Genomic DNA, 26,478 nt, shown 5'->3' with positions numbered 1-26,478 from the left:
ACAAGTGTTCATACATTTGGCAGTGGTGAGTTCTGAAGGGACAGCGGAGGATAAATCTACACAGACTATTGTAAGTGACATTAAGTGGTTGGAGAATCGTGGCAGTGGTGTTTTGATAAATAATATCACTGTAATCAATAATGGGAAGAATCAATTGTAAAATTATCCTTTTTCTAACTGAGTAACTCAAACAATTAACTGATTGATAAAGCAATTTTAAGCGATAAGAAATTTTGTTTGTAATAGTTTGTATATGAGTTTTAAATGACAGTGAGGAGTTTAGCCATAGACCAAGATATTTAAACTGCTCAACAACTGGGACTGGTGACAAATCAGAAAAAGTAAGTTTAATCTCATTGGCTGAGACTGGGCGAACCCGCTTCTGAAACAGCATAAAATTTGATTTCGAGTTATCGAGTTATTGCGTTCAGCGCTGCAATGTCAATCATGTTGTAAAACACAGCGACTGGCCAACGCCGTGTTCCTGAACGCACAGTGTACTTTCGAACCATCTGGTCCATGACGTCCACACCGCATTTCATGCTGTTGTAGTCGGTGACTGTGTTCGGCTTTTTTTTCCCGAGTAGCCTCAGTCTCCACCACGCTGTGCATGCTACTGAGGAGGCAGACAGTCTTCTTTCTTTTGGGTGCATAAACAGTCAGTGTGGCACCAGAGGTTGAAAACACTTGTGTGCTGAATTCCTCACGGGCCAAATTATTTTTAGCTGAATCTGGAAGCTTTACCATAAATAGCAACAATACATTTTATTCATAAGCACTTTTCAAAAACAATAAAGGTAAATAGTGAAAATACAGGAGTAGGAAACAGGAGCTTCTAATTTTATTTATTGTGGTTTATTAATGGATCACAACACACATGGCTCATATTAATTTGGCCATTCTAATCCAATAATTCCATATAATGTTATTTGGATTAAAAATCATCATCTACCTGGGAGAAACACTGGTTTCTCAACACTGGCCATCATTTACACCAACCCCCAAAGTTTGTCACTGCCCAGCTGCACATTCCGATCAAATGGCTGCATTTATATAAGAGAGGTGGTCCACTGAGTTGCAAATCAGTGTCATTTGGCAACCTCTGGACAGGGCAACAGGAGTAAGGAAATCTTGGACATGCTAGTGTTTAATCAGAGTTTCATTTTAAACATTTTGTAAAAAAGTATTTGTATTTTTCTTTTCAGAAATTATTTTAATGATTTGTCTTTCAATAATCAACACCCGGATGTGAAGCTGATGCTGAAAAGGTTTATATTCTCACTTGTATTTGACCAACTAAAGATGATAAATGAATAAATACAAGTTTTTTCATGAGTTTAATGATTAGGAGTCATCAGCTCACAGATGGTTACAGATCTATACTTTGAACTGAAAAGTGCTTCTGGTTACCAAAAGAAAATGTATATATATATATATATATATATATATATATATATATATATATATATATATATATCCTTGCTTACAGGTCCTGTTGACATCCAGCCTTGTAAACAGAAACAGAGTATTTTTCCACTCTAATCATGAATATAAAATCAAATGGTTATAGAAGATTGTCTTATCATTAGGATTAATTTGTAAACATTTTTATTTAAAAATTCCATGTGACTTTATCCCCATTTGATGCACTTCAGGTGGTTTTTGGAGAAGTGAAGACGTTTTTTATGCTCCTTTTCTTTCTCTGTAGGATTCCTGAATTTCATGTATTCTTTATTTGTTTTTGAGTTTGACTGATGGCCGATGCTCACTCCACTGCACGAGGCAATCATCAGAGACCCCATTCCATCCATGAAGACCTCTGCAGAGAAGAATATTACAGTTTTAAAAAGCCGCTTTCTGGGAGCGTGAGGAATCGTCACAGGATTTCTGCATCTACCTGAATGTGCAACTCGCTGAAGCTTTGGGTCAAATCCCACCTTACGCACTGAATCCGTGCGAGCGAGGAAGAAGTTGACCACCCCATCAGTCAGAATACATTCTGGGTAACCCGGTAGAGTGTGGAAGTGTCCATCAGACTTCCTGTACAGACACCCGCCCTCTTCTTCATCCCCTTCCTCATAGAAAAGAGAGAAGTAAAAGCGGGTTCCCTTCACCGAGCCGCCCACCTGAAAACAAACAAACCTCAGAGTGAAAGTGAATCTTTAACATCGTCACTCAGGGCCTGTACTACAAAGCTGGTTGAGTATATCTGGGATATCTCTCCGTTAGTGGGCTTCACCTAACCAAACATTCTCTGTCAGAGAGCAGCTGTACTAAGAAGCAGGATATAAACACGTTCATTCAACCCTGGTGATTTCAGCTTGGCGACAAGTGCGTTCACATGAAACGGGCGGAGATTGCAGCGTCAAATCAACCATAATCATGGAGAAACTGTGTAAGAACAACTTACGTCATAATTGTGGGAAAACTCTTTAAAAATATCAAGAATTAAAATCCATAATTCAGACCAAAAAAACTTTTGCTGCAGAAAAAGCAGGAAGAAAAGAACACGGGCAGGAAGCTGCTGACACTGTTAATGCCTAAAAGTGTGAGATCATACATTAATAATCCATGGAATTACAACGCTTTGATCAGTTTGACTTTATCATAGCACAGACGTGTTTCTATTCAAGTAGTCCTACTCAATTTATCACACACACACTGGGATGACCACGTATTGTTTCGCTGTAGTATGTTCCTGCTGATGCTGTCAGTGCCACTATAGCAGGGGTGGCCAATCCTGGTCTCAAGAGCCACTATCCAGCATGTTTTAGATGTTCAAAGGAGAAGATTAGATATGATATGCTTCTATTTATTGCACTATATATTGTTTTTGGTCATAAATAGTCACAATAGTTTAAGTGTTTTGTATTTTCAATACCTTGGTGTGATTTTCTTTATTATCTCAGCTATAAACTGTTCCACAGTTTCATTTCTTGGTATTAAAGTCCAGGTTTTTTCTTCTTTTCAAAATTATCTCGTAAACCCGAACATTGTGTATCATATCGTATACTCTGTGTGTCCCCCCCCCCCCCCACTGATAACTGATTACATTAGGTGAGCATGGATATGTTTTGGAACCAGAGAGGGATTCTAGTGATTCTGAGGAGTCTGGGAACACTTACAATAGGCAGTTCGTGCTGTGCCCAAGTGTATTTGTCGTAATAACACCAACATTTAGATTTTTCTGTTTCTATTTCATTATTTATAAAAAACAAACACGAGACTATAATTCCAGGGCGTTCTGAAATTAAAGGAACTTTACACACCAATTTAAAACATTTGCACCAATAACACAAGCTTTTCTTACCAAATCCAGGTCAGGATTGGCTTCCATCATCTCCACAAACTTCTCTATCTTTGTGTCTTTTGTAAACAGGAAGTCATCGTCCACCCACAGGAAGTATTTGGTGGTAACCTGGGAAACGCCAAGGTTTCTGCCAGCAAACCAGCCCTGATGGCGAAAACATTATATATATATATATACAGTATACACACACAGTACACATCATATTGTATGATATTTTCTTTCATGGTGTCACATGAATCACAATCTATTTTACATGTGCCTACTAAACTGGATGAACATAAATTATGACGACACAAAGAGATGAAGTCTACCTGAGATGGAGGCATGATGTACTGCTCAATGTTTTCTCCGCTGACTTTTTGTGGTTCGATGCTGTCGTCTGCAATGATGATCTTTACAGAAGTGTAGAAAAGCCGGATGCTGTTTATCAGTTCCTTCAGCTGAGGGTATCGCAAAAAGGTTTTTGTGACGATGGTGACCTGAGAGCTGATGTCTGAGAGGAAAAACATCATTTCAACATCATACACACAATAGAAACAGCTTAGCTAGTGTTAAAATAGGACTTAATCAATCTCAAATTTATCAAGAAAGTTAATATGAAAAAATACATGTATTGATGATCTTCAGGGGTGAAAGTAAAGAATTACAAGTACTCATGTTACTGTAAATGAGTTGTTTTTATGGGTACTTATACTTTTGAGTATGTTTTAAAATAAGTAGCTTGTTACATTTTTACACCCAACCATTACTGATTAAATTAATATTTGTTGTAAAAATGATCAACGGACCTTGTGAAACAACAAAAAAATGAAATGACCAGACAACAATGAAATGCATCACATCATAGCCGACTAATCAGATTAAACGTAATGCACGGCACCAAAACACCATTGAATAGAGGTTATTTTAACAGTAAATGTAGCTATACTGAGACCCTGGTAATTTTTAAAATTTTGAATTTAATTCAAAATTAATTGTGGAAAAGAAAGTAAGTTCCAATTGTGCAAGATTTAATCCTTTCCTTTATACAAATTCATACATGAGAGGTTTACTGTATGCATTGAACCGTGTCAAGATTTATAACCAAAAATAAACATGGGAGGTGATAGTATCTGTAACTTTTACATTGAGTACTATTTAATTAAGCTAATTTTTCTTTATACAATTTCAGTCAAGTAACAGTTTTTCTACTTAAGTAGGATTTATCAGATTCAGTAATCTTTACACCTCTGTTGATCTTAAGTCACAGATGGGCAACTTTTATCAGAGCGGCGGCCACAAAATGTGATCAACATTCATGTCAGTGTTTAGAATAATGACCAACCTGAGCATTAATACAGAAAATAACAAAGGGGTTGTGCTGTGGGTGTGTTTCAATTAACAGCCGAGTGTGTCTTTGTGTCCTTCAGACAGAGTTGAGAGTTTGACAGCGTGTCAGAACACAAATATTTAGTTTATGCATCAACTGGTGAAATCACATCTCATGTATTGGTTCAAATGAGGACGTGGAGTCCTGACACTGATAGATTACATGTGGTTCATCAGGTAGTCAGGTGTGTCTCACCCATGGGGGATGAGACACCTGCACTTTCATAAAAACAAAAAATCATCCCCTTCACTTTTTATGTAAGGATTCATTGTTGAAAACATATTAGTCCAGTTAGATTAACTGAATGGTGATCAAGCCAATCACAGCCAGCCATTTGACAAAGCTGCTGTTCCAAAAAACAAAGAGTTTACAGCGATGAGTAAAGTGTAAGTAAAGTGACAAAAAATTAGTAACCAGTGGCAAAAATTTGTCTAAAAGTGTCCAAAACGTGGCAAGAAAAAAGTGAAAAGTGACTAAAATGGGCCAAAAGCAGTCCAGAGTGGCAAAAAAAAAAACATGTTGTAAACAATAGTGGAAAAGGGCAATCATGTGGAACAAAACAGGGCACAATGTAAGGAAAAAAGGAAACAAGTGGTATTTATTGGGCCAAAGATAGCTTATTTGGATGAAAAGTAGAAAAAATGGTTAAAAGAAAATAAAATTGGATAAACGTCAAAAAATTGACAAAAATAAGGGATATTTTTTGTCAAAAGGTAGAAAAATTAGAAAAAAAAAACAGTGAAATTTTTTGGAAAAGGGGCAAAAATGGACCAAAGGAAGTTGCAAAATTGCCAAAAGGGGTAAAAAAGTTTGCAAATTTTAAGGTTTTCTTTGGGAATAATAATTAAAACTAAAACATAAAGAGCCACATGTTGAGTATCACTGACTTAATAACAACTTTATCATGGTTTTAGTAAAATAATCTAATAAACTAAATTGGGAGTCCACAGTTAGAACCTTAGAACACCCTCACTTTTAAATAACTGCTCCACCCATGCAGGTAGTGGTGCCAAAAAAGTACGAACCACAAGTCACGAGTATTGCACAGGATTCTTGATTAACATTTAAAAAACAAACATTTTTCTGTGTGCTGAGCTATTTATTTTGGCCTGGGTTAAAATCACACGTAACCAAATACTGTCGCTCTTGTTACACCTGCCATCCTGCAGGAAAGCTGAACCAGTTCCACTGGCTCCATTGAGAACAATTCCTGTATCAATGAGCCGTTTGGACATCAGTTTTTAACTCTTATGTGTTCGGCAGCGCACAAGAAATGATCCACGTCATCATGAAAGTGGACAGTGTTTATCACAGATTTCAATGTAATAAAGCAGAGAAGCTGCTCTTCATCAATAACTTTAATGTGTTTTATATTGAACATTGTTAGAATGTCACTGCTAAATAAATATTTTCATACATTTCAATTGATTTATTGTTTTAATCATGAATATTATTGTATACAATTGCAATGCTTCAATATTGAGGTTAGTGCACGTTCATAAATAGCTATAAATCTGATCATACTAATAATAATAATTACTCTCAGTGTTTAGGCCTTGGTTTTCTCATCCCTAGTAAATATGTAGCTGGATAAAAAACTAATGAACAAGAACTGAATAAATGACTGTACAAAACTGTATTTAATGAGTAAATTGAGGATTTGATGAATCTGTGCTCTTACCCTTTCCCATCTTGTACAGGATCGGCATTTGAGTTCGTTTGATGGCGATTGGAAAAACGACTTCATCGTCTTCAAACTGAAAAGTTGCTAATAAATAAATAAAAAGAACATTTGTTACAGTGACTTATTCACTGTGTAGCTCTACAAATGTTAGTATATGGAGAGTTTTAGTTAATGAACACATACCGAGGTCTCCACTGTTTATGTGGTAGAAAGCGCTGGTGTACGACACGTTGGACAGCAGCTCATTGATAACGTGTGGTTTGCTGGATTCAACAGTTAATGTGGAGCTACCTTCACCTAGTGGAGAAGTGCAATAGAAATTCATCATCTGTTTAGTTACAACTATAATATTATCATTGTTAATATTATTACTAACTACTAGTAAAGCTGATTTTATTTTACGAGGAGGTTCTATTCACCCAATGGTGAACCAAAAACATTTTCTAGTGAAGCAACATTTTTGAATATATTTTTAAATCAGTAATTGTACTTGTATTTAAATACATTTTTAAATGAAGTAAAGCAATTCATTACATTTCTACACCCAACCATTACTGAGTAAATTTGAATTTTGTTTTCAAAAAAATGGACAGACAACAATCAAATGCATCACATCATAGTCGACCAATCAGATTAACCGTAAAGCGCCAAAACAGCATTGAATGGAGGTTTTTTTTTTCAGCTTTAAAGTTGAAAAATGTAGCTATTTTTTAGCCCAATAATTTATTTATTTTGAACTGAATTCATTGGTGTTATTTTATTTTGAAAAGATTTGTACATATTGACAAACCTTTTATTTTATACAGATGCCTTTGTGGAAAATAAATTAACTTCCAATTGTGGAAGATTTTTTCTCTTCTTTTTTAAGTTAATACATGAGATGTTTACTGTATGCAAGAAAATTGTGGCAAAATTTATTACCAAAAAAAATGTAGGTGGTAAAAATACCTTGTAGCTTTTACTTTGAGTACTATCTATTTGAGCTACTTTTTACTTGTGCGCGAGTACATTTTCAATCAAATAACAGGACTTTTACTCCAGTAAATGTAGGAGATATCAGTACTCTTTACACTCAAAATCTCACAAGTCGTACTAGTGGATCTATTATTTTCAAAAGCCAATGGGAGGCCTGACTTAGCTTTTCCCCGACCACTAATTAGCATATAATGCTTTCTATTCATACCAGTGACTAATGAGTCGATTGCACCACAGTTAACCATGAATAAAGGCGAGTGCAGTGCATGTGAGTATAAAAGCGTCTCAGTGATGGTCAAGGATTTTACAGCTCGTTTTCAAGGAGGATTAAACTGATATGACACTGTTTTACTGACGAGCTCTCCCAGTGTTCCCAGCATTACCACTGCCTCATTCCCCCTGGGACAGAGTGTATTCCAACATCTGATTGGTCAGTGTTATTAAGGAATATCTTGGAAATGTCACAGCATGAAAACTTTCCAACAAGCGAATCCTGACATTAGAGACGTACCTTCAACCGTTGCCTCTGTCGTCTTCTTCACAACATTCAGGATGCCACGGCTGACCTTCAGAACCACCTGAGTTAGACAGACCATGGTTAACTTATGAATGAACTTCCTTAACAAAGATCAGCAGCACACAGTCAATAGAATCAGTGCTGCTATAGTGACTAATCCTGAAAAACCTTGTCTGAATTAACATGACCTTAACTAACTGAGATTGTAACTATCTGAGATTGCTTCCTTATTTCACATGAAATTTAAGTAAAACCTTAAAGACGAATCTAACCTTTGTTTTCTATAAAATAAAAAAAAGAAGCTTTTTAACACATTTTTACATCTAACATAGCAAAATACTTTAAATGTTGTAATGTGTTAAAGGGGACATATCATGCTAAATCCACTTTTTTAGCCCTTAAATGCATTTTGTTGTATATTTAGATTGTTTAGAAGTACAGAAAAGTTCAAATTAGTCTCTTCAGGTGCTTTGTTGATATCTTTATATTCTGTTTTGGTCATATTTTTCAATCTATTTCGATTTTTCGATTCTCTATTACGTTTTTTGAACAATGACGTCACAGTATTTGCAGCAGAACTGCCAAATTAGGACATCGACTCCAGGCCCAACACTTCAAGCAATCCGCCATTTTTATTTCTCGCTTTTATTTTGTAGTCCAAGCTCAAGGATGCCAAAGTTACGAGAGGATAAGTCAAAATGTTTGGTTGTTGGATGTAGTAACCCACACGCTTCATTACACCGTCTCCCAGCATCAGAACCTTTTACAAGTGCCTGGTTGAGTTTTATTTTTTACATAAATGTACCCACATCTGTGGATAAGGTCATTTTTGTGTGCGCGAAGCACTTCAAGGATGACTGCTTCAGCAACCTCCACCAGTATAAAGAAGGATTTGCCGAAAGACTTTGTCTGATTGAGGGTTCAATTCCTTCTATCTTTGGAGACGATGAACAGAGCACTTCGGTAAGCTGTAAATAACGCTAAAAGTGTGATGATAAGACGTCCCTGTCATTGTTTTGTTAGCATTAGCAGTTGCACCGTCTTCATATGTTAGCGCTGTGTGCTCGTTTTAGATCCTTGATGATATGGCCTACGTGGTTTAATTTAAGTCTAAAGTTTTCATTAGTCATTTCATGTCACTAGACAGACACAGACTACAAAGGATAGTCAGGACTGCAGAAAAGATCATTGGTGTTGATCTGCCCTCCATCCAAGACTTATATCTGTCCAGGGTCAGGAAACGGGCAGGTAACATCACTGCAGACCCCTCCCACCCTGCACACAATCTGTTTAAACTCCTCCCCTCAGGCAGACGCTACAGATCACTGTACGCCAAAACTTCCCGCCATAAAAACAGTTTCTTCCCTCAGGCTGTCACTCTGATCAACACTAAACAGTCAAAGAGTGTCGGACCTGTTTCTGTTACTGTGATATAACCTGGAACTAAACATATCAACCCTGGAACAACCTGTCACTGTGAATGTTCATGGACATAATTTTTTCATTTAAATGTTCACCTATTTGCACTACTCATCAATGCACTGCACTACTCATCAATGCACTACTGCACTATTATCTTATTATTATTATTATTGTATTCTTATTTTATTTCATTATTATTATTATTATTATTATTACTATTATTATTATCTTGTTATTTTTATTTAGTTTGCACATATTAGTCTAACTACTCTTATATTTGTTTATACTTCTTTTTTCATTTATTTTTCTTTATTTTATTTATTTTTCTTTATTCTAGTTGATTGTTATTATTTAATGTTACACTACCTGAGAGAGCACAGGTCACCAAAAGAAATTCCTCGTGTGTATTCATTCACCCCTGGCCAATAAAGTTGATTCTGATTCTGATTCTGATTCTGATTCTGATTTTGCCGTTTTTGTCTCCGAAAAGACTGTATTAAAATGCATTTCATGACGTTAGCTTGGTGCTGGCGTTGGTTCACTTGTTAGGGTTCTGCAGGTTCATCATCTCCATTTTCATCTCGCTCCGCTGGGTCAGACTCTGGCTTGAACATGTAAGGCTGGATGGACAAGTCTTCTGTTGTTGACATTTTGTAAATAACGTGCGAATAAACATTTTCTGCGCCGCTAAATAATCGTATCTCTTCTATCAAACTACAAAAATGGCCGAACAGGGTGGATTTGAACCGAGTGTCACCTCTGCAACCTGGAGAGGGGGCGGGGTTAGAAATGTCTCATTTGCATTTAAAGAGACCGCACCAAAACGAGTTGCTCTCAGAAGCACATCAGAAAAGGGGTAAAAAAGGGGCCTGTGGAGCTATAATAATGAGGAATTCAGACCCAAGCATTGCAGTTCCGCTTTATATAGACCACAACTGTATGATTTATATGTAAAAAGGAAGGACTTAAATGCATGATATGTCTCCTTTAAAAGCTGGCCGTCACATATAATAAAGGACTATCAAGTGTTGGAACAAAAACAGGACTACAGTAAATCAATCAATCAATCTTTATTTGTATAGCGCCAAATCATAACCAATGGTATCTCAAGGCACTTTACAGTAGAGCAGTCTTAAGGACGGACTCTTCATTTTATGGATACACACATATGCATATATACGTATATACACATACATATGTATCCCACACCCAACATGAATTCATCATGGCGGCAAGTAAAGTGGATAGACACTTCTGGACTGTTACATTTTACACCTTTAAGCATTGCTATGCTGCGCCCAAATTTACAATCAATGACTAAAATCCTGCAGATCTATGTGAGAACGACCCACTAACCTTGTAGCTGTTTCGTGTTTCTGCATACATCCCCAAACCTGCAAATCAAAACAGCTCACCTCATCAGAAACACAGAGTACAAACTGACCACACTTAAGATAAAGTAAACACCTCTCAGTGTTTGTTGATGGTTAATACTAGTGATCGACCGATTCCTCGGCCGGCCAATTTAATTGGATGATTTTTGCGTGTTTTATGTGTATCGGCATTACCCAATGCACGCTGCTGCGTTCGCCGATTCGCTTTATATACAGAGTGGTTGCCACAGGCTGCAGAGTGCAGAGCCCCTCCCCCCACTAGCAGAGCGTGAAGGAAACTCTTCAACCCCAACTGCAAGTTTTAAACTTTCAAAGCATCTTTTAACTATTTAACTTAGCTGACGTTGATCTATGGTTTCGTGCTGTTGTCGCATTTGTATTTAATGAGCAGCTGGTTGGAGGTTTGGGGTGTGTGTGTTTCTCTCTCCCTACTTCTCTGCTTCTCACTCAGTGGGATACAAACATTACAGGGTGATTACGGCAGGAGCGCCGTCTCTGACCGGAAGGGGGCCGAAGCCTCCCTTCGAGTGAGAATAACGGGTCCCGCTATCACCATGCTTATTGTGGCAGACAACGCTTTCACACATTGGGTTGCCTCTGGCCCTTGGCTTAAAAGCGTGAGCAATGAGCACATCACTCTGTTTCTGACATGTGTGGGTGCATGCTTGTGGACATGCAAGAGGGGGAAACAGCCACCTGTCCTGTGGAACCTGTCCGTCTCTCCAGGTCATCAGAGGGCCGAGTCTTGGCAGAGGGGAGAGCGGGGCAAAGGGTATCGGTGCCTTGAACAGCGGACCCTGGGGAAGAAGCTGCGGGACCTTTCTCCGACGCACAGGCGGAGACGTGAGCGGAGGCTTCCTTGGGAGGCATAGGCACAGAGCCTCATCCTTCCTTTTTCTTCACTTCGCAGCACCGCAGCATGGAAGATAGGGCAGAGCCGAATATTCGCTGAGGAGCGATGAAAGCATAAAGGATCTTGCATCTTTCAGCATCCATCAGCTTTGCAAGGTCGAACCAGCGAGCATGCTCCTGGATCATCATAACGCCATTGACCTTCTCCATAGTCTACAGTGAGAAGGCTTGTGTACAGAGGCACACATCCGTCACTGTGGACATCTCCTCTATTATCACTGGGTCCTGGGACAAAGCGAAATCTTCACAAAGTTCAGCCTGGTAGGCGGTGAGAAGGGAGAAGACATTCATGGCCCTGACTGAGAGGGCAGTGGCCGCATAAGTCCTGTGGGACAGGTCTAATTGGAGACGGTCCGGTCTCAACAGCAGCATAGGTCTGCGTGGAGACACAGCAGACTGGCGTGGGAGCAGGTGCGCCGCGACGAGCGGTTCCATCTGCGGCATCCTGAGCAGTCCGCGGGCCTCCTTGGCTTCGCAGTCGAGGATGGGAGGGCCTGCCAAGGACAAGCCATTTCCTTGAGCAGCTCGGGTTAGAAGGGGAGAGTTTGTCTCGAAGCACCTCTGGAGAGAGGAAGCTTCTTCCCCTCGTAGCGGGACCTGGTGGTTTCCACGGCAACGGTGGACCATGGAATGACTAAGAAGATGACGAAGAGTAAAGATATAGATATTTTTGGTTAGTTTTTGTCAGTTTGTGAGAGATTTTCTTGTTGAAGTTGCATTGCTCATATAGCAGAGGTATTTTTATTTATTTATTTATTATTATTATTATTATTATTATTATTATTATTATTATTATTATTATTATTATTATTTTGTAATACAGAAGAGAAATTATTTCATTCATTATTTTTGATAACAAAACATGTTGATTAACCTCTGAGAAGCATATCTGTTATTGGGTCTCTGTCGAATCATACCCCCAAAAAATCCCCATGTTTTGTGAAATATGTTATCCTTCTAGACCCTAGGCTTGGGGTGTAACATATGGTCTGGCCCTTTTTGAGATGAAACTGGGTCGTATGTGGCCCTTTAACTATGATGAGTTTGACACCCCTGATGTACTGTGCAGCCTAAATATGGCTTTAGGTGACAATAAGTGACAGTTTGCATTTGTCAGGAACACACCTGGGATAAGGGTGGGCTGCAGCGGTTGCACAGTGAAGCCCTGAATGGGATACTGCAGAGGAGAGTTGGGCAAAGCGTACAGAGGTTTGGATAGCACAGACGTCGTCCTGTTAAAAGAAATCAAATGCACACAGTGGGCCTGTTCTATGAAGCTGGATTTCCTCTTATCGAACTAAATTCCAGGAATTCTTCTATGTGTGCTGTACTACAATACTGGTGAACTTCTTATCAGAGTAAATCCCTGTGGTAACTTAGGCTAAATGGCTAACCTGGTCAGGAGTAGTTTAAGATGTGGAACTAATCTGAGCCAGTATAAAAGCCCCGCCTCCTGACCAATCAGTTATCTTGGAAAACGACCTGCCTGAGACAAGGTGGGTCATTGTTTTTATGACATCCTATAGACATCCTATAGAAGTTTTTCCCAATTATTTTTGTCCCGTGTACCCCCTTTGAATTTTTGTCAAATTATTTGTACCCCCTCTTCATATCATAAGTACCTTCTCCACAATTTCAAATACGTTCTAATTTGTGGAGCAGCGGGCACTCTTAAACCCCTAACTGTGTCCAACATTAGTTCCCTAAGGCTTAATCTACAAATTCAAAACAATGAGTGGAAATTAAAGTGGAATTTAGTTAAACTACAACTTTTGTAATTACAGTAGTCCCTCGTTTATCGCAGGGGTTACGTTCTGAAAATAACCTGCAATAGGCCCTCACCACACACTTTATACACTTTTCTCAAACAGGAATTAACATTTATCTCTTGTTTAAACACAAACAAAGTTCAAACCTTCATAGATTTTAAAACATAAAACCTTTTTCAAATATACAGCACTTCAGAGTCACACTGCTAGTGATCAGACATTGATGCCGAACGCATTCAGAGTCTTTGTTGACGATGACGTCACGTCAACACGGTCACCAGTCTGTTCACTCATTCAACCATGGAGTAGAAGCTGTGTGTGACTACCTTGAGCTGTATAACACGACCTTTATAACCAGGACCAGACTAGGAAGGATTTGGCGTGGAGGAGAATCCGTGAGGAGGTGGTAGTAGTAGGTAAAAGTTCTCTCTGTAGCACTGAGCTAGGATAGCATTAGCTGCTAATCACACCAGCTTTTTTCACTGGTGGTTTATGTTTATGAGAGGAGGAAAAGGAGCGCAGCTCCTCGCTTTAGCAGGCAGTGAAACTCACCGAGTTGGATGTGTTGCTGGTGGGTGACGCAGCATTAGCCAATCAGGACGCAAAACCCAATGCGTGTTCATACGCCGTAAAAAAAATGCATCCAAAATTGCACTGTAAAAAAATCCACAAAATGCCGAGGCTGCGAAAGGTGAACCGCGATACAGTGAGGGACTACTGTACTTCAATACTAAGTAAATAGTCTCCTTTGTAAAATGTAGCTAATTATTGTCTCCTATTGTCACATATGTGATTAAATGGCCTCTCCAGCATAAAATAATCCTGTGTCAATAAATTACAAGAAAATATAGTATGTTATTGAGCAATAGTATTGTTATTCAAAAACCACCTAGAAAGGAACTAACAATTCCTGATTAATTTGAAATTAATTTTAAACTCTTTCTGAGTACCTCCTGCAATGTGCTCCTGTAGGGGTACACATACCCGTGTTTGGGAACCACTGTCCTATAGGAAACATAGATTAGTCTGCTGAAAAAGCTTGCGTGATAATCCAGGTTGTATAAAACACAAATATTGTTCACCTAATGATGTAGGCTGAGCTTTATGAACACAGCATCAGAGCCACAGACAAGGTCTGTGCCTTAATAAATGACACTGATCAGTGTCCGTTTATTCTCCCATTAATTATTGTTGTATAATCTCACTAATTTATGGATTAACACATCAATTCTCAGTCTTTCCTGCTTTTATACAGCAACAGTGATGTTTTTGGTCTGAATTATGGATGTTAATTCAGAATTTTAAATAATTTATCCTCAATCGTGACATAAGTTGCTCTGCACGGTTTCTTCGTGTTCGTGATTGATCAGACGCTGCAAACCCATTTTATGTGAGATATCCCGGATATACTTATCCAGCTTCATAGTACAGGCCCAGTTTGTTTGAACAATTAACAAAAAAAGCTGTCAGCACCAGGTGAACATCTTTGAAGAGACATTGGTGTATCAGACAATCAACAAGGAGTTTGACCTCCATTGTACAGTGTATCAGTGCACCCATTACCTTTCTTTGTACTGCTTCCACTCCTTAGCTCGCTGTTGCTGCAGCTCTTCATATTGCTCTGGTGGGATAAAATCTTTCAACAGCATGGAGCCATTAGCACATGTGCATGGATGAGTTTGGGGAGGTCTGCTGGGAGGGAGGGGTGGCCTGGAAGACCTGTGGCAACATTAATGTCTTTTATTATTACTCAATCTTTTGCACAGGAAGATTTGTTCAGAATAGCTTCTATATCAATCAATCAATCAATCTTTTATTTGTATAGCGCCAAATCATAACCAATGGTATCTCAAGACACTTTACAGTAGAGCAGTCTTAAGGACGGACTCTTCATTTTATGGATACACACATATGCATATATACGTATATACACATACATATGTATCCCACACCCAACATGAATTCATCATGGCGGCAAGGAAAACCTTCTGTTAAGCAGCAGGAACCTTGTGTGGATCCCATTCCTATGATGAACAGCCATCCACGTTATGCTGTGTTGGGTGTGTGCAGAGGAGAGGCTGGAGACAGAGTTGTTGAGACTCTGTAACTCCACACTGAGGATCCCACGGACATGCAAGACAAAAGCCAGAAGGAGTACAGGAGCAAACACACAAGGGAAGAAGCAGACATAGAGGGAGTGTTAGAGAGAGGAATGGGACCCTCTCCGGTCCCTGTCTAACCTAAATGACCTCTCTCTTAACGCCCTCTCCAAACTCTCTCCAACCGAGCATGCCAGACCCCCCACCGGCAGTCTATGCCTATTGCATCTTAACTATGAGCTATGAGCTGGTTCCTAACTAAAAGCTTTACCAAAGAGGAATGTTTTGAGCCTAACCTTAAAGGTAGAGAGGGTGTCTGCCCCCCGAACCGTGGTTGGTAGATGGTTCCAGAGAAGTGGGGCCTGATAACTGAAAGCTCTTCCTCCTATACTACTTTTAGAGACAAATGGAACAACGAGTAGTCCAGCATTTTGAGAGCGTAGTGTTCTGGGGGGATTGTATGGCACTACAAACTCCTTGAGATAGACTGGTGCCTGTCCATTTAGGGCTTTATAAGTGAGAAGAAGAATCTTGAATTCTATTTTATATTTTATGGGAAGCCAATGCAGAGAGGCTAATACAGGAGTAATGTGATCTCTTCTCCTAGTTTTAGTCAGTACACGTGCTGCAGCATTTTGAACCAGCTGAAGTGTCTTAAGCAACTTGCTCGGGCAGCCTGCTAAAAGAGAATTACAATAATCCAGTCGAGAGGTAACAAAAGCATGGACTAGCTTTTCAGCGTCGCTCTGAGACAGGATTGGTCTGATTTTAGCAATGTTACGGAGATGAAAGAAGGCAGTTCTTGAAGTTTGTTTTATGTGAGAGTTGAAGGATAAATCCTGATCAAATAGAACCCCAAGGTTTCTAGCAGTTGTGCTTCGTGCCAGAGTAATGCCATCTAGGGCACTTAGGCTAGCATAGGTTTCTCTAAGGTGTCGTGGGCCCAGTACAATGACCTCAGTCTTGTCTGAGTTAAGAAGAATAAAATAGCTCAGGATTAGCGAGAGGAGCTAAAAGTAAGAAGGGGCTAAATATGACAACTCACGCATAAAATATAATAAAAAATGAATATGCAAAATGACAACAAAAACCACAAAATGAGAACACATTAAAACAATAACAAAAAAAACACTATTACTCAGAAAATCCAAAGACGACCACTAAAAACAAAAGAAAAATGACAATGAAAATAAAAAAAAAAAATGCACAAAATAACAAAAGCACAACAACTAGAGAAACGCAAACACTTTGTTTTCTCTTGTGTTAACGCTCAGATTGGTCATTATTCTTAATGCTAACATGAATGTTGATAATATCACCCTCATGTCAAACAATCACATTTTTGTGTCCCCTGCTGTGATAAAAACTTCCCATGAATGTTGTAGATATACATAGTTTAGACTGAATTTGCCTTTAAAAGGTATTTAAAGATATACAAATGACAAGTTTGTCATAAGACTTCAGAATAAAACCAAACTTAAGAAAACCCAGAACCACTTTGAAGGAAAGAGTTTTGTCGTTTGATTTTAAAATATATAATTACGGTTGGAGTCAGGCATTTTTAGGCAAGAGAGAGAGAAAGACAGAAATACACTAAATACATCTATACAACATAGAGAGTTGGTGTTTTGTTTTTAACAAAGATGTATTGACTCGATCAGTGAAAAGTTGGTGTTTGTAAGATGCCATTTTGTCATTCAACTGCAATTGTTCGCATGAGAGCGAATTTGAAAATACTGTGGAAACTTTATAATGTTTGAGATAAAATTCTGACAGTTACCAAACATCATCTACAAATAACTAAGGATTTGCAATTACACGCCTGTGTTGTCACACATTTGAATGTACTGTAGGCTCAGTTTTATCATGAATCAAAAATCTGTGTGGATGGTTTGTGCAAGTTTGACGTCAATTGAGCCAAATATGAAGAAGGAGATTTTTACAGTTTTTATCTCTACTGCAGGACAATAAAGGGTGTGTCTTAACATTGGTTCAATCTTCTTACTGAGCAAAGTCAGGTCTCTTAAGTTTTGAACTCAGTTCAGAGTGACTTTGGCTGCAGTGGCAGTTTGGGTAAAAACTGATAAAAGACATACATTTGTACAATTCTTAGTGCTGTTATGTTTTGTTGGGAGTTTAGTTATTCTGTGTCTTTGTTTATTTTAAGTCTGTCATGAGTCTGCTTAGTTTGTCATTGTTTACCTCTTTATCCACTCCCTGTTCCTTGATTTCGCCTGTTCATGTTTTTCTGCCTGCCCAGTTTTTCTACTCTCCACAGCTGCTCCTCATTCCCTCGTCAAGTCAGAGGAGGGTATATATACTCCCTCAGTTCAGTCAGTCGGTTGCGGGATAATTTTGTTTGTATGTTGTCTCTCCTCCTCGTGTCCTGCTGCGTTTTGTTCCCTGTACCTCCTGCCTCGTTGGATTTAAGTTACTTTTGTTTGGTAAATAAACATGGACTTGTTCCAAGAATGCTATTCCTGCATCCTGCCTCCATCTTTCCCTGCATTTGGGTCCATACCCACAACTAACCGTGACAGAATGATCCCGCCACAAGTGGACCCAGTGGAGATGGATTTTGCTGAGATGGACCTGGCAGAAAGGACTGCCTACTGGCAAAGCTACCTGCTGGAGGCCAGAGAGGTGCTGTTGTATGAATGGGAGGACGAGCCTGTTAGGAATTCCTACTGGGGAACTCGACTGGCTTTGGGAGGACCCCGGAGCCTACAACAAGGTAGAGGTTGTTCGAAAAGGAAGGGTCAACCCCGCCAGTCTCCAAGTTCCCAGGTTAGCATTCCTGTATCCCCTAGCATCCAGGCTAGTGTTCCTGTATCCCCTAGCTTCCAGGCTAGCGTTCCTGTATCCCCTAGCTTTCAGGCTAGCGTTCCTGTTTCTCCTAGCTCCCAGGCTAGCGTTCCTGTGTCTCCTAGCTCTCAGGCTAGCGTTCCTGTGTCTCCTAGCTCTCAGGCTAGCGTTCCTGTGTCTCCTAGCTTTCAGGCTAGCGTTCCTGTTTCTCCTAGCTCCCAGGCTAGCGTTCCTGTGTCTCCTAGCTCTCAGGCTAGCGTTCCTGTGTCTCCTAGCTCTCAGGCTAGCGTTCCTGTGTCTCCTAGCTCCCAGGCTAGCGTCCCTGTATCTCCTAGCTCCCAGGCTAGCGTCCCTGTATCTCCTAGCTCCCAGGCTTGCGTCCCTGTATCTCCTAGCTCCCAGGCTAGCGTCCCTGTATCTCCTAGCTCCCAGGCTAGCGTCCCTGTATCTCCTAGCTCCCAGGCTAGCGTCACTGTGTCTCCTAGCTCCCAGGCTAGCGTTCCTGTGTCTCCTAGCTCCCAGGCTAGCGTTCCTGTGTCTCCTAGCTCCCAGGCTAGCGTTCCTGTGTCTCCTAGCTCCCAGGTTAGCATTCCTGTATCCCCTAGCATCCAGGCTAGCGTTCCTGTATCCCCTAGCTTCCAGGCTAGCGTTCCTGTATCCCCTAGCTTTCAGGCTAGCGTTCCTGTTTCTCCTAGCTCCCAGGCTAGCGTTCCTGTGTCTCCTAGCTCTCAGGCTAGCGTTCCTGTGTCTCCTAGCTCTCAGGCTAGCGTTCCTGTGTCTCCTAGCTTTCAGGCTAGCGTTCCTGTTTCTCCTAGCTCCCAGGCTAGCGTTCCTGTGTCTCCTAGCTCTCAGGCTAGCGTTCCTGTGTCTCCTAGCTCTCAGGCTAGCGTTCCTGTGTCTCCTAGCTCCCAGGCTAGCGTCCCTGTATCTCCTAGCTCCCAGGCTAGCGTCCCTGTATCTCCTAGCTCCCAGGCTAGCGTCCCTGTATCTCCTAGCTCCCAGGCTAGCGTCCCTGTATCTCCTAGCTCCCAGGCTAGCGTCCCTGTATCTCCTAGCTCCCAGGCTAGCGTCACTGTGTCTCCTAGCTCCCAGGCTAGCGTCACTGTGTCTCCTAGCTCCCAGGCTAGCGTTCCTGTGTCTCCTAGCTCCCAGGCTAGCGTTCCTGTGTCTCCTAGCTCCCAGGCTAGCGTTCCTGTGTCTCCTAGCTCCCAGGCTAGCGTTCCTGTGTCCCCTAGCTGTCAGGCTACCGTTCCAGTCCCGGCTCCCCGCACCCGGCCGCCGCCTGCCCTGCCGCCAGTCCCGGCTCCCCGCACCCGGCCGCCGCCTGCCCTGCCGCCAGTCCCGGCTCCCCGCACCTGGCCGCCGCTTGCCCTGCCGCCAGTCCCGGCTCCCCGCACCAGGCCGCCAACTCCCAGCTTTCCTGTCTCGTCTTCGCCCGGCCCGCCGGAGGTCTTCCCGCCTGTCCCGTCTTCGCCCGGCCCGCCGGAGGTCTTCCCGCCTGCCTCGTCTGAGCCCTCTTCGCCGGAGGTCTTCCCGCCTGCCTCGTCTGAGCCCTCTTCGCCCGGCCCGCCGGAGGTCTTCCCGCCTGCCTCGTCTGAGCCCTCTTCGCCCAGCCCGCCGGAGGTCTTCCCGTCTGCCTCGCCGGCTCCGCCTCAGGGGAGGCCGCCGGACTCCGGGTCCCCTGCTTCGCCGGCTCCGCCTCATGGGAGGCCGCCGGACTCCTGGTCCCCTGCCTCGCCGGCTCCGCCTCATGGGAGGCCGCCGGACTCCTGGTCCCCTGCCTCGCCGGCTCCGCCTCATGGGAGGCCGCCGGACTCCTGGTCCCCTGCCTCGCCGGCTCCGCCTCATGGGAAGCCGCCGGACTCCTGGTCCCCTGCCTCGCCGGCTTCGCCTCATGGGAGGCCGCCGGACTCCTGGTCCCCTGCCTCGCCGGCTCCGCCTCATGAGAGGTCGCCGGACTCCTGGTCCAGTTTCGCCTGCCCGGCCTCATGGGAGGCTGCCTTGACGGGGTCTGATTCATTGGTTTGCTCTTTACACTCACACATATAGGACAGATACCTTCCTGACACGCATCCCCTGTTTGAGCAGTTACACTTACAGTAGGTGGTACAATTGAGCAACAAACAGAGTTGAAGACACTGTTACTGAAGTATGCTGATGTTTTTGCAGTGCAGGATGAAGACCTGGGCTACACAGACAATGTCCAACACAAGATCCCAATATTGGAAAAGACCCCCGTTAACCAGCCTTACAGACGGATCCCACCAAATGAGTACAAAGAGGTGAGGGATCGCATCTCCGAACTGCTAAAAAAAAAGAAGTGATCAAAGAAAGTTTGCGCTCCTACGCATCACCAATACTCTTGGTCTGCAAATCTGATGGCAGTATAAGACTATGTGTTGTATTGATGAAAGCCTTAACGCATTGAGTGGTGCAACGTTCTTTTTGAGCATTGATCTTGCAAGATGCTTCCACCAAGTTGCAGTCCATGAAAAAAAACAGGCACAAAACCGCCTTTATAAATTCATTCGGCTTATGCAAATTTCTACGTATGCCGTTCGAATTATGTAACGCGCCTGCAACTTTTCAGCGCTTGATGCAAGCAACAATAAGCGACCTTGTCTTCCAGATTGTTCCTGTCTACTTGGACAACCTGCTTGTGTTCTGAAAAACATTTGAAGAACACCTTGAAAGACTTGAAACTGTCCTCCAGAGACTGAAAGAGACTGGTCTAAAAGTAAAAGTTGAAAAGCGTTGCCTTCTCCAGTCAAATGTCAAGTTCTTAGGTCATCAGGTTTCAGCGCAGGATGTAGGCACTGATCCTGAGAAACTAAGTGCTGTAAAGACCTGGCCCACTCCAAGTTCTGTAAAAGAGCTTAGATCTTTTCTTTGGTTCTGTAGCTATTACAGGCGGTTTATTGAATGGTTTTCCCCAAGCCGCAGGGCCACTTCATGGCGTTGTTAATGCCTGTATTAAAGAGAAGACCCCAGCTAATACCAAACAGTTATCCCAGTCAACCTGGTCTCCAGCATGTTCTGAGTCATTTGAACTGCTCAAAGCAAAGTTAACAGATGCACCCATGTTAGGTTATGCAGACTTCCAGTTACCCTTTTTTCTAGAGACCGATGCAAGTAACCTTGGTTTAGGTGCAGTACTGTATCAAGTTCAGGGCAGTAAGAAAAAAATCTAAGCATATGCAAGTCGCAGGCTTAGAGGGGCAGAGATAAATGATAAGAATTACAGTCGCATGAAGTTAGAACTTCTCGCATTAAAATGGGTGTACACCGAGAAATTTTGCAGCTAACCCACTCTGTCACCTGTCCACAGCCAAGTTAGGGGCTATCCAACAGCGGTGGGTTGCACACTTAGCTGTGTTTGATTTTGATGTCAAGTATCGGCCTGGTTGTTGTAATTGTGCAGCCGACGCCCTATCCAGACAACCCGCTGTAGCAGAGTCTGATCCAGACTCAGATGATGCAGAGTTTGATGGTTGTGTAGCTATCTGTGACAGTCTCAGGATAGGCACTGCTTTAGGTTGTGAGTTAGCAGCTGCAGGGGTTGAGCACTGTAGAGTGAGGCAGTTAAGTGTTGTAGACCCAGACATTGACAGTGGTTTAGTCCAAACTAACATCCTCACTCTTCCCAGTTACACCAAAGCAAAACTACAAACATTCCAAGTTCAGATCCAACTCTCCAAGTTTTAAAAGAGGTCTGGGCCAAGAAACAAAAGCCCTCCTTGCAAGAGAAAAGAGCCCGACCAATGCCTGTGTGGTCCCTACTGAAACAATGGCTCCACCTCAGAGAAAAAGATGGACTGAAATTGAGGATGTAAGCCATGGAAAATGTCACCAGTTGTTGTTGCCCACCTGTCTCAAAGAAATGTTCTCACATGTGTACACGATCAAATGGGACACCAAGGAATAGAACGGACACTTGGACTGTTGAAACAAAGATGCTTTTGGGGTGGTATGCATGATGATGTAGAGCAATAGATTAAAAACTGTCAGATGTGTGTGTTAAAGTTGCCACAGCCCAAAGTTCAAGCTCCGCAAACCCCATTTCTAGCTACCCGTCCTCTTGAAGTGGTTGCTGTCAATTACACTATACTGTAACAATCGAGTGATGGATGTAAAAATGTACTTACGGATGTATTCACAAAGTTCAGCCAAGCATTCGCCACAAGAAATCAGAGAGCAGACACAACTGCAAAAGTCATACTGAAAGAGTGTTTCGTGAAATACAGAGTGCCTGAGCGCTTGCACTCAAATCAAGGCAGAAATTTTGAGAGTGCTGTGATTGCTGAACTGTGCAGTTTGTATGGGGTGAAGAAAACTCGCATCACACCTCATCACCCTCAAGGAAACCCTTAATGTGAGAGGTTTCATAGGACCTTGCATGACCTTTTGAGAACACTTCACCCTGAGAAAAAGCACTGCTGGCCTGAACATCTAGCTGAACTTATAATGTGACCCCACGCTTTTCAACTGGTTACTCCCCCCATTACATGTTGTTTGGAGTACACCCCCATCTCCCAGATGATGCTCTGCTTGGGCGGGAGGAAAGACAAAGTGAAAATACAAAGTGGCTCAGAGCCCACAAAGAGCGACTTCAGAATGCACATGAGCGAGCAAGAAGGTTTGGAGAAAGAAAAGCAGCTGAAAGAATGGTCCACCAGAATGCAAAGGTGTACTGTCCACCCGTTGAAGTGGGGCATTATGTGTATCTGCGTCATCGTCCTATTGGCAGAAACAAAGATTCAAGATGCATGGTCATCTAAAGTGTTTAATAAATTAAAGTCATTGATGAGCAAGGAACAACACATGCAGTTGTTCCAGTGAATGGAGGTCCAGTAAAAAGAGTGCATAGGTCCAACCTTCATCTTTGTGTAGGCCATGTACTACCTCCAAGGCAAGAGACTCAAACAGCTCCAGTTGTTCATGAACCAGAAGCTGATGTAGACTCAATAACACAGTGTCATTCACGCCAGTTGTATTGTCCCAGGTGTTAGCAGGTATGGTTCTTTACACGTCAAAAGCTATGGCTGATTGTTAGGAAGTCACTGAGGGGAGAATGTAGCCAGGTCAAATATAAACATTATAATTTCAATAATAGGTGGCTACGGTTCTCTGTTTGACCAGTAGGTATCACTGTTGCAGCATGTATAGTTGACAGTGGTCAGGTGTGGTCGCACACGTGACGTCACCGTGGCGACGTCTTGAGAGACGCTGAGAGCCTCGCTGACACGTTTGACACATAAAAATGGTAACAGTCATCAAAATGATGATTGAGTGCAAAAATGATTTTTGATATTGTTAACTAATGTCTTAAATAGCATCATATTCTAAGATTATATTTGCTCTATGAATGTGTACAGATGGAGATTGATGTTGATAGAGATTGAGTTACTCAGAGGCTACAGACAGCCGCGTGCCTGCGTAGTGAAGCTGTTTAACTGCGTGTTGGTGTGTGTGGAAAACAAAAATCAGATATCAAGTACATATTTAAGGTTTTTATTATTGTTTATTCAGACTTTGTGCATTTTGTGGTTAATGCAGAGGGAGGGGTAGCACTGTCCTGTTCCTGAGATTCACATGCATTTTTGAAAATGTCAAAAATCCCAAATTAATGCTGTCCTCCGATTGGAGGCTGTCGGAAATAAAAGAGTCACATTGTTCTTTGGGAGCTGCCTGCGTCTGGTGCTTTATTTTCTTGTTGTGTCCAACCACATACCAGTGTACCTCCTCCCCACTGCTGCATATATACACATATATAAATGAAGATTTTTTTTATTCAAAAAAATCCAGCAAAACTAATAACTTTCAAATATACTTCTATAACACAGCACATGCAAAACATAACCTATTAAAAACATTGGCAAATTTATTCTCAAACAATTTTAATCATTTTCATTAAAATTTCTCTGAAAGCATAGAAAAGTATGAAGAAGAATTTTGTTTAATGTTGAATATAATAAACTAAAAAAGTAAAAAACGGTCAAGTTTAAGGTGCCTAACATTTGATCGGCCAATTGTTTTAACTTTAAAGCAAAACTAGTGAATAAATATTTGTGCTATGGAGTGAACAAGAACACAAAAAAATTATTACCTCAAAACACAGTGTTATGGTAATTTTTATATTCATCATACTATCGTCAAATGTGTGTTCATGTGTACAATTTGTCATGTTTTAATACATGATGACTGCATTACTATTCGCACTTTTGAACAGCTGAGTCATGTTAGATTAAACAGTACAGATTGTATTGTACTCAGTGCAACACAGAGTCTCTGCTGAAGGCCATACACACGAACACACACACTATCAAGGATAGATAAGAGTGGCGCCCAATCTTCCTCATAATATACACATCTTCATCATCCTCAAATGTTTCCACTGTTGGGCATCTGACTCCCTCCTTCTCCTCACCTCAGGGTGGAACTTTTTCTGTTAGCTGTATAAAAGCTTAAGCTGTGAAACTGTTAGTTAGAGTGGGTCTTGCCTTTTTGCTCTGCCACGAGTCTTTTGCCTTTCATTCTTTCAGGATGGAAGCATCTTTTTTTACTCCTTTTTTATTTAATTTTATAATAAATCTTTTTTATAAAATCATCAATGCCTCGCCTGGACTCCATCATTCAACCAGAGCATAAATCATGTCTCCAAATGAGGTCAACCGCAAATTTGCCGTGACAACAGTACACAAAATGATTTTAAAAATGACACATTATTTCAATATATAAATTAAATTGTCTAAACTAAATGTAATGTATTGTGACAAAATAAAGTGTATACATATACACACAAATATAAATTAAGATTTTACATTCAGAAAAATCCATCAAACCTATTAAAAAGTAAACTATTTTTAATAAATACTTCTATAACACAGCACATGCAAAACACAACCTATTAAAAACACAGAAAAGCATGAAGAAGAATTTTGTTTAATGTTGAATATATTAAACTGAAAAAGTAAAAACCGGTTAAGTTTAAGGTGCCGAAGATAAGAATCAGTCAATTGTTTAAAGCAAAACTAGTGACATGGAATGACACTCAGGAAAACACTTAATTTTTTGTTAAAAGTCAAAGGAATTCAGTTAAATGTTAAGGTGACGTATGCAAACACAGTAGTTTACCTTATTTTGGATGTAGGCACATCTTTGGATATTCCCATGGCTTGGTTAGCAGCCTTATAAAAGGAAGGCAGCAGCAGACCAAGTGCAATCGAAACAAGAACAATAAATGGAAGTTGCAGTTTATGGCGTAGGGTCACCTGTAAACACACATGAAAAACTAAGAATAGGAAGATGACCCACAGCTTATTTATTATATTTGTGTTGGCCAATCTTAGCATTTATTCCAACACAGAAACATTTGTCTTACCATTGTAAATGTAACATTCCTTTCTGGATTATCTGAGAAACAAAACAATTAAATATAAATTTAAGGTGATCAAGATATCTTAAGTATTTTTATAATTCTTTAACTTTTGTCATGAGATGCCATGGATTCTAAAACATTTACAGACTGAAACACCTTATAATTACCATTATTATATTAATTTATAAAGACTATGGCTCACCTCTGTTGAAAAAAGTCCTCTGCCTCCTTTATGCCACTGTGGCTCACTCCCACATCACTTGCCAAGCAATGAAGGTGTGGCAGTGTCCATTTACAGTTTACCATTGGACAAATGTAAGGTGACCTCTGACAATTGAACAAGGTGTTTTTACAGACTGAAACACCTTATAATTACCATTATTATATCAATTTATAGAAACACAATGGCTCACCTCTGTTGAAAAGGGTCCTCTGCATCCTTTATGTCACCGTGGCTCCCTCCCACATAACTTGCCAAGCAACGAAGGTGTGGCAGTGTGGTAGAGTGTGTTGATTAAAAAGGTAGCAGACAACGCCACCGTGGGAATTTTGCCCCCGGAGATAGTTCTAAAGAACAAAGAATTAAAGGACTCACAGGTTCGCTCACAAATAAGGGCTGGAGACGAGATTTCCTACACTACAAAGTTTATTTTAAATCACTCAAATAAAAGATTGCAATTATTCATTACAACCAGGTGTATTTGCTTATTGCTGGGGAGGAACAAAAACCACAACTGTACATGAAGCAGAGGGTTGGTCTTGTCAAGGCAGCCAGCAGAAAAGGGCTCAACCTAAAACCATGTGACACACCAAACCAAGGACACCAAATGTGAGTGGTACTTCC

General features: G+C 41.1%; 1 protein-coding gene across 2 annotated transcripts; it reads right to left on the bottom strand.

The window, feature by feature from the left end:
* Positions 1 to 1,581: 1,581 nt before the first annotated feature.
* Positions 1,582 to 26,368, bottom strand: LOC114468492 (beta-1,4 N-acetylgalactosaminyltransferase 2-like). Of its 2 annotated transcripts, XM_028455424.1 has the most exons (14): positions 26,048 to 26,368; positions 25,837 to 25,961; positions 25,638 to 25,669; positions 25,391 to 25,527; positions 14,916 to 15,071; positions 12,709 to 12,815; positions 10,634 to 10,671; positions 7,850 to 7,916; positions 6,547 to 6,660; positions 6,361 to 6,447; positions 3,622 to 3,803; positions 3,311 to 3,454; positions 1,898 to 2,126; positions 1,582 to 1,819 (listed from the first exon to the last, which is right to left on the bottom strand). In XM_028455424.1, exons 3-14 carry the CDS (start codon positions 25,638 to 25,640, stop codon positions 1,632 to 1,634), a joined length of 1,452 nt encoding a protein of 483 aa, XP_028311225.1. In that variant the 5' UTR covers positions 25,641 to 25,669; positions 25,837 to 25,961; positions 26,048 to 26,368; the 3' UTR covers positions 1,582 to 1,631. The 2 variants fall into 2 exon arrangements, with proteins under 2 accessions (XP_028311225.1, XP_028311226.1); XM_028455425.1 differs by lacking the exon at positions 26,048 to 26,368 and having other exon boundaries at positions 25,837 to 25,972.
* Positions 26,369 to 26,478: the final 110 nt, after the last annotated feature.

Source organism: Gouania willdenowi, chromosome 8 (genome assembly GCF_900634775.1).
Source record: "Gouania willdenowi chromosome 8, fGouWil2.1, whole genome shotgun sequence".
NCBI classification, from domain to species: Eukaryota; Metazoa; Chordata; class Actinopteri; order Blenniiformes; family Gobiesocidae; genus Gouania; species Gouania willdenowi.
This window is presented reverse-complemented; position numbering and strand designations above follow the sequence as displayed.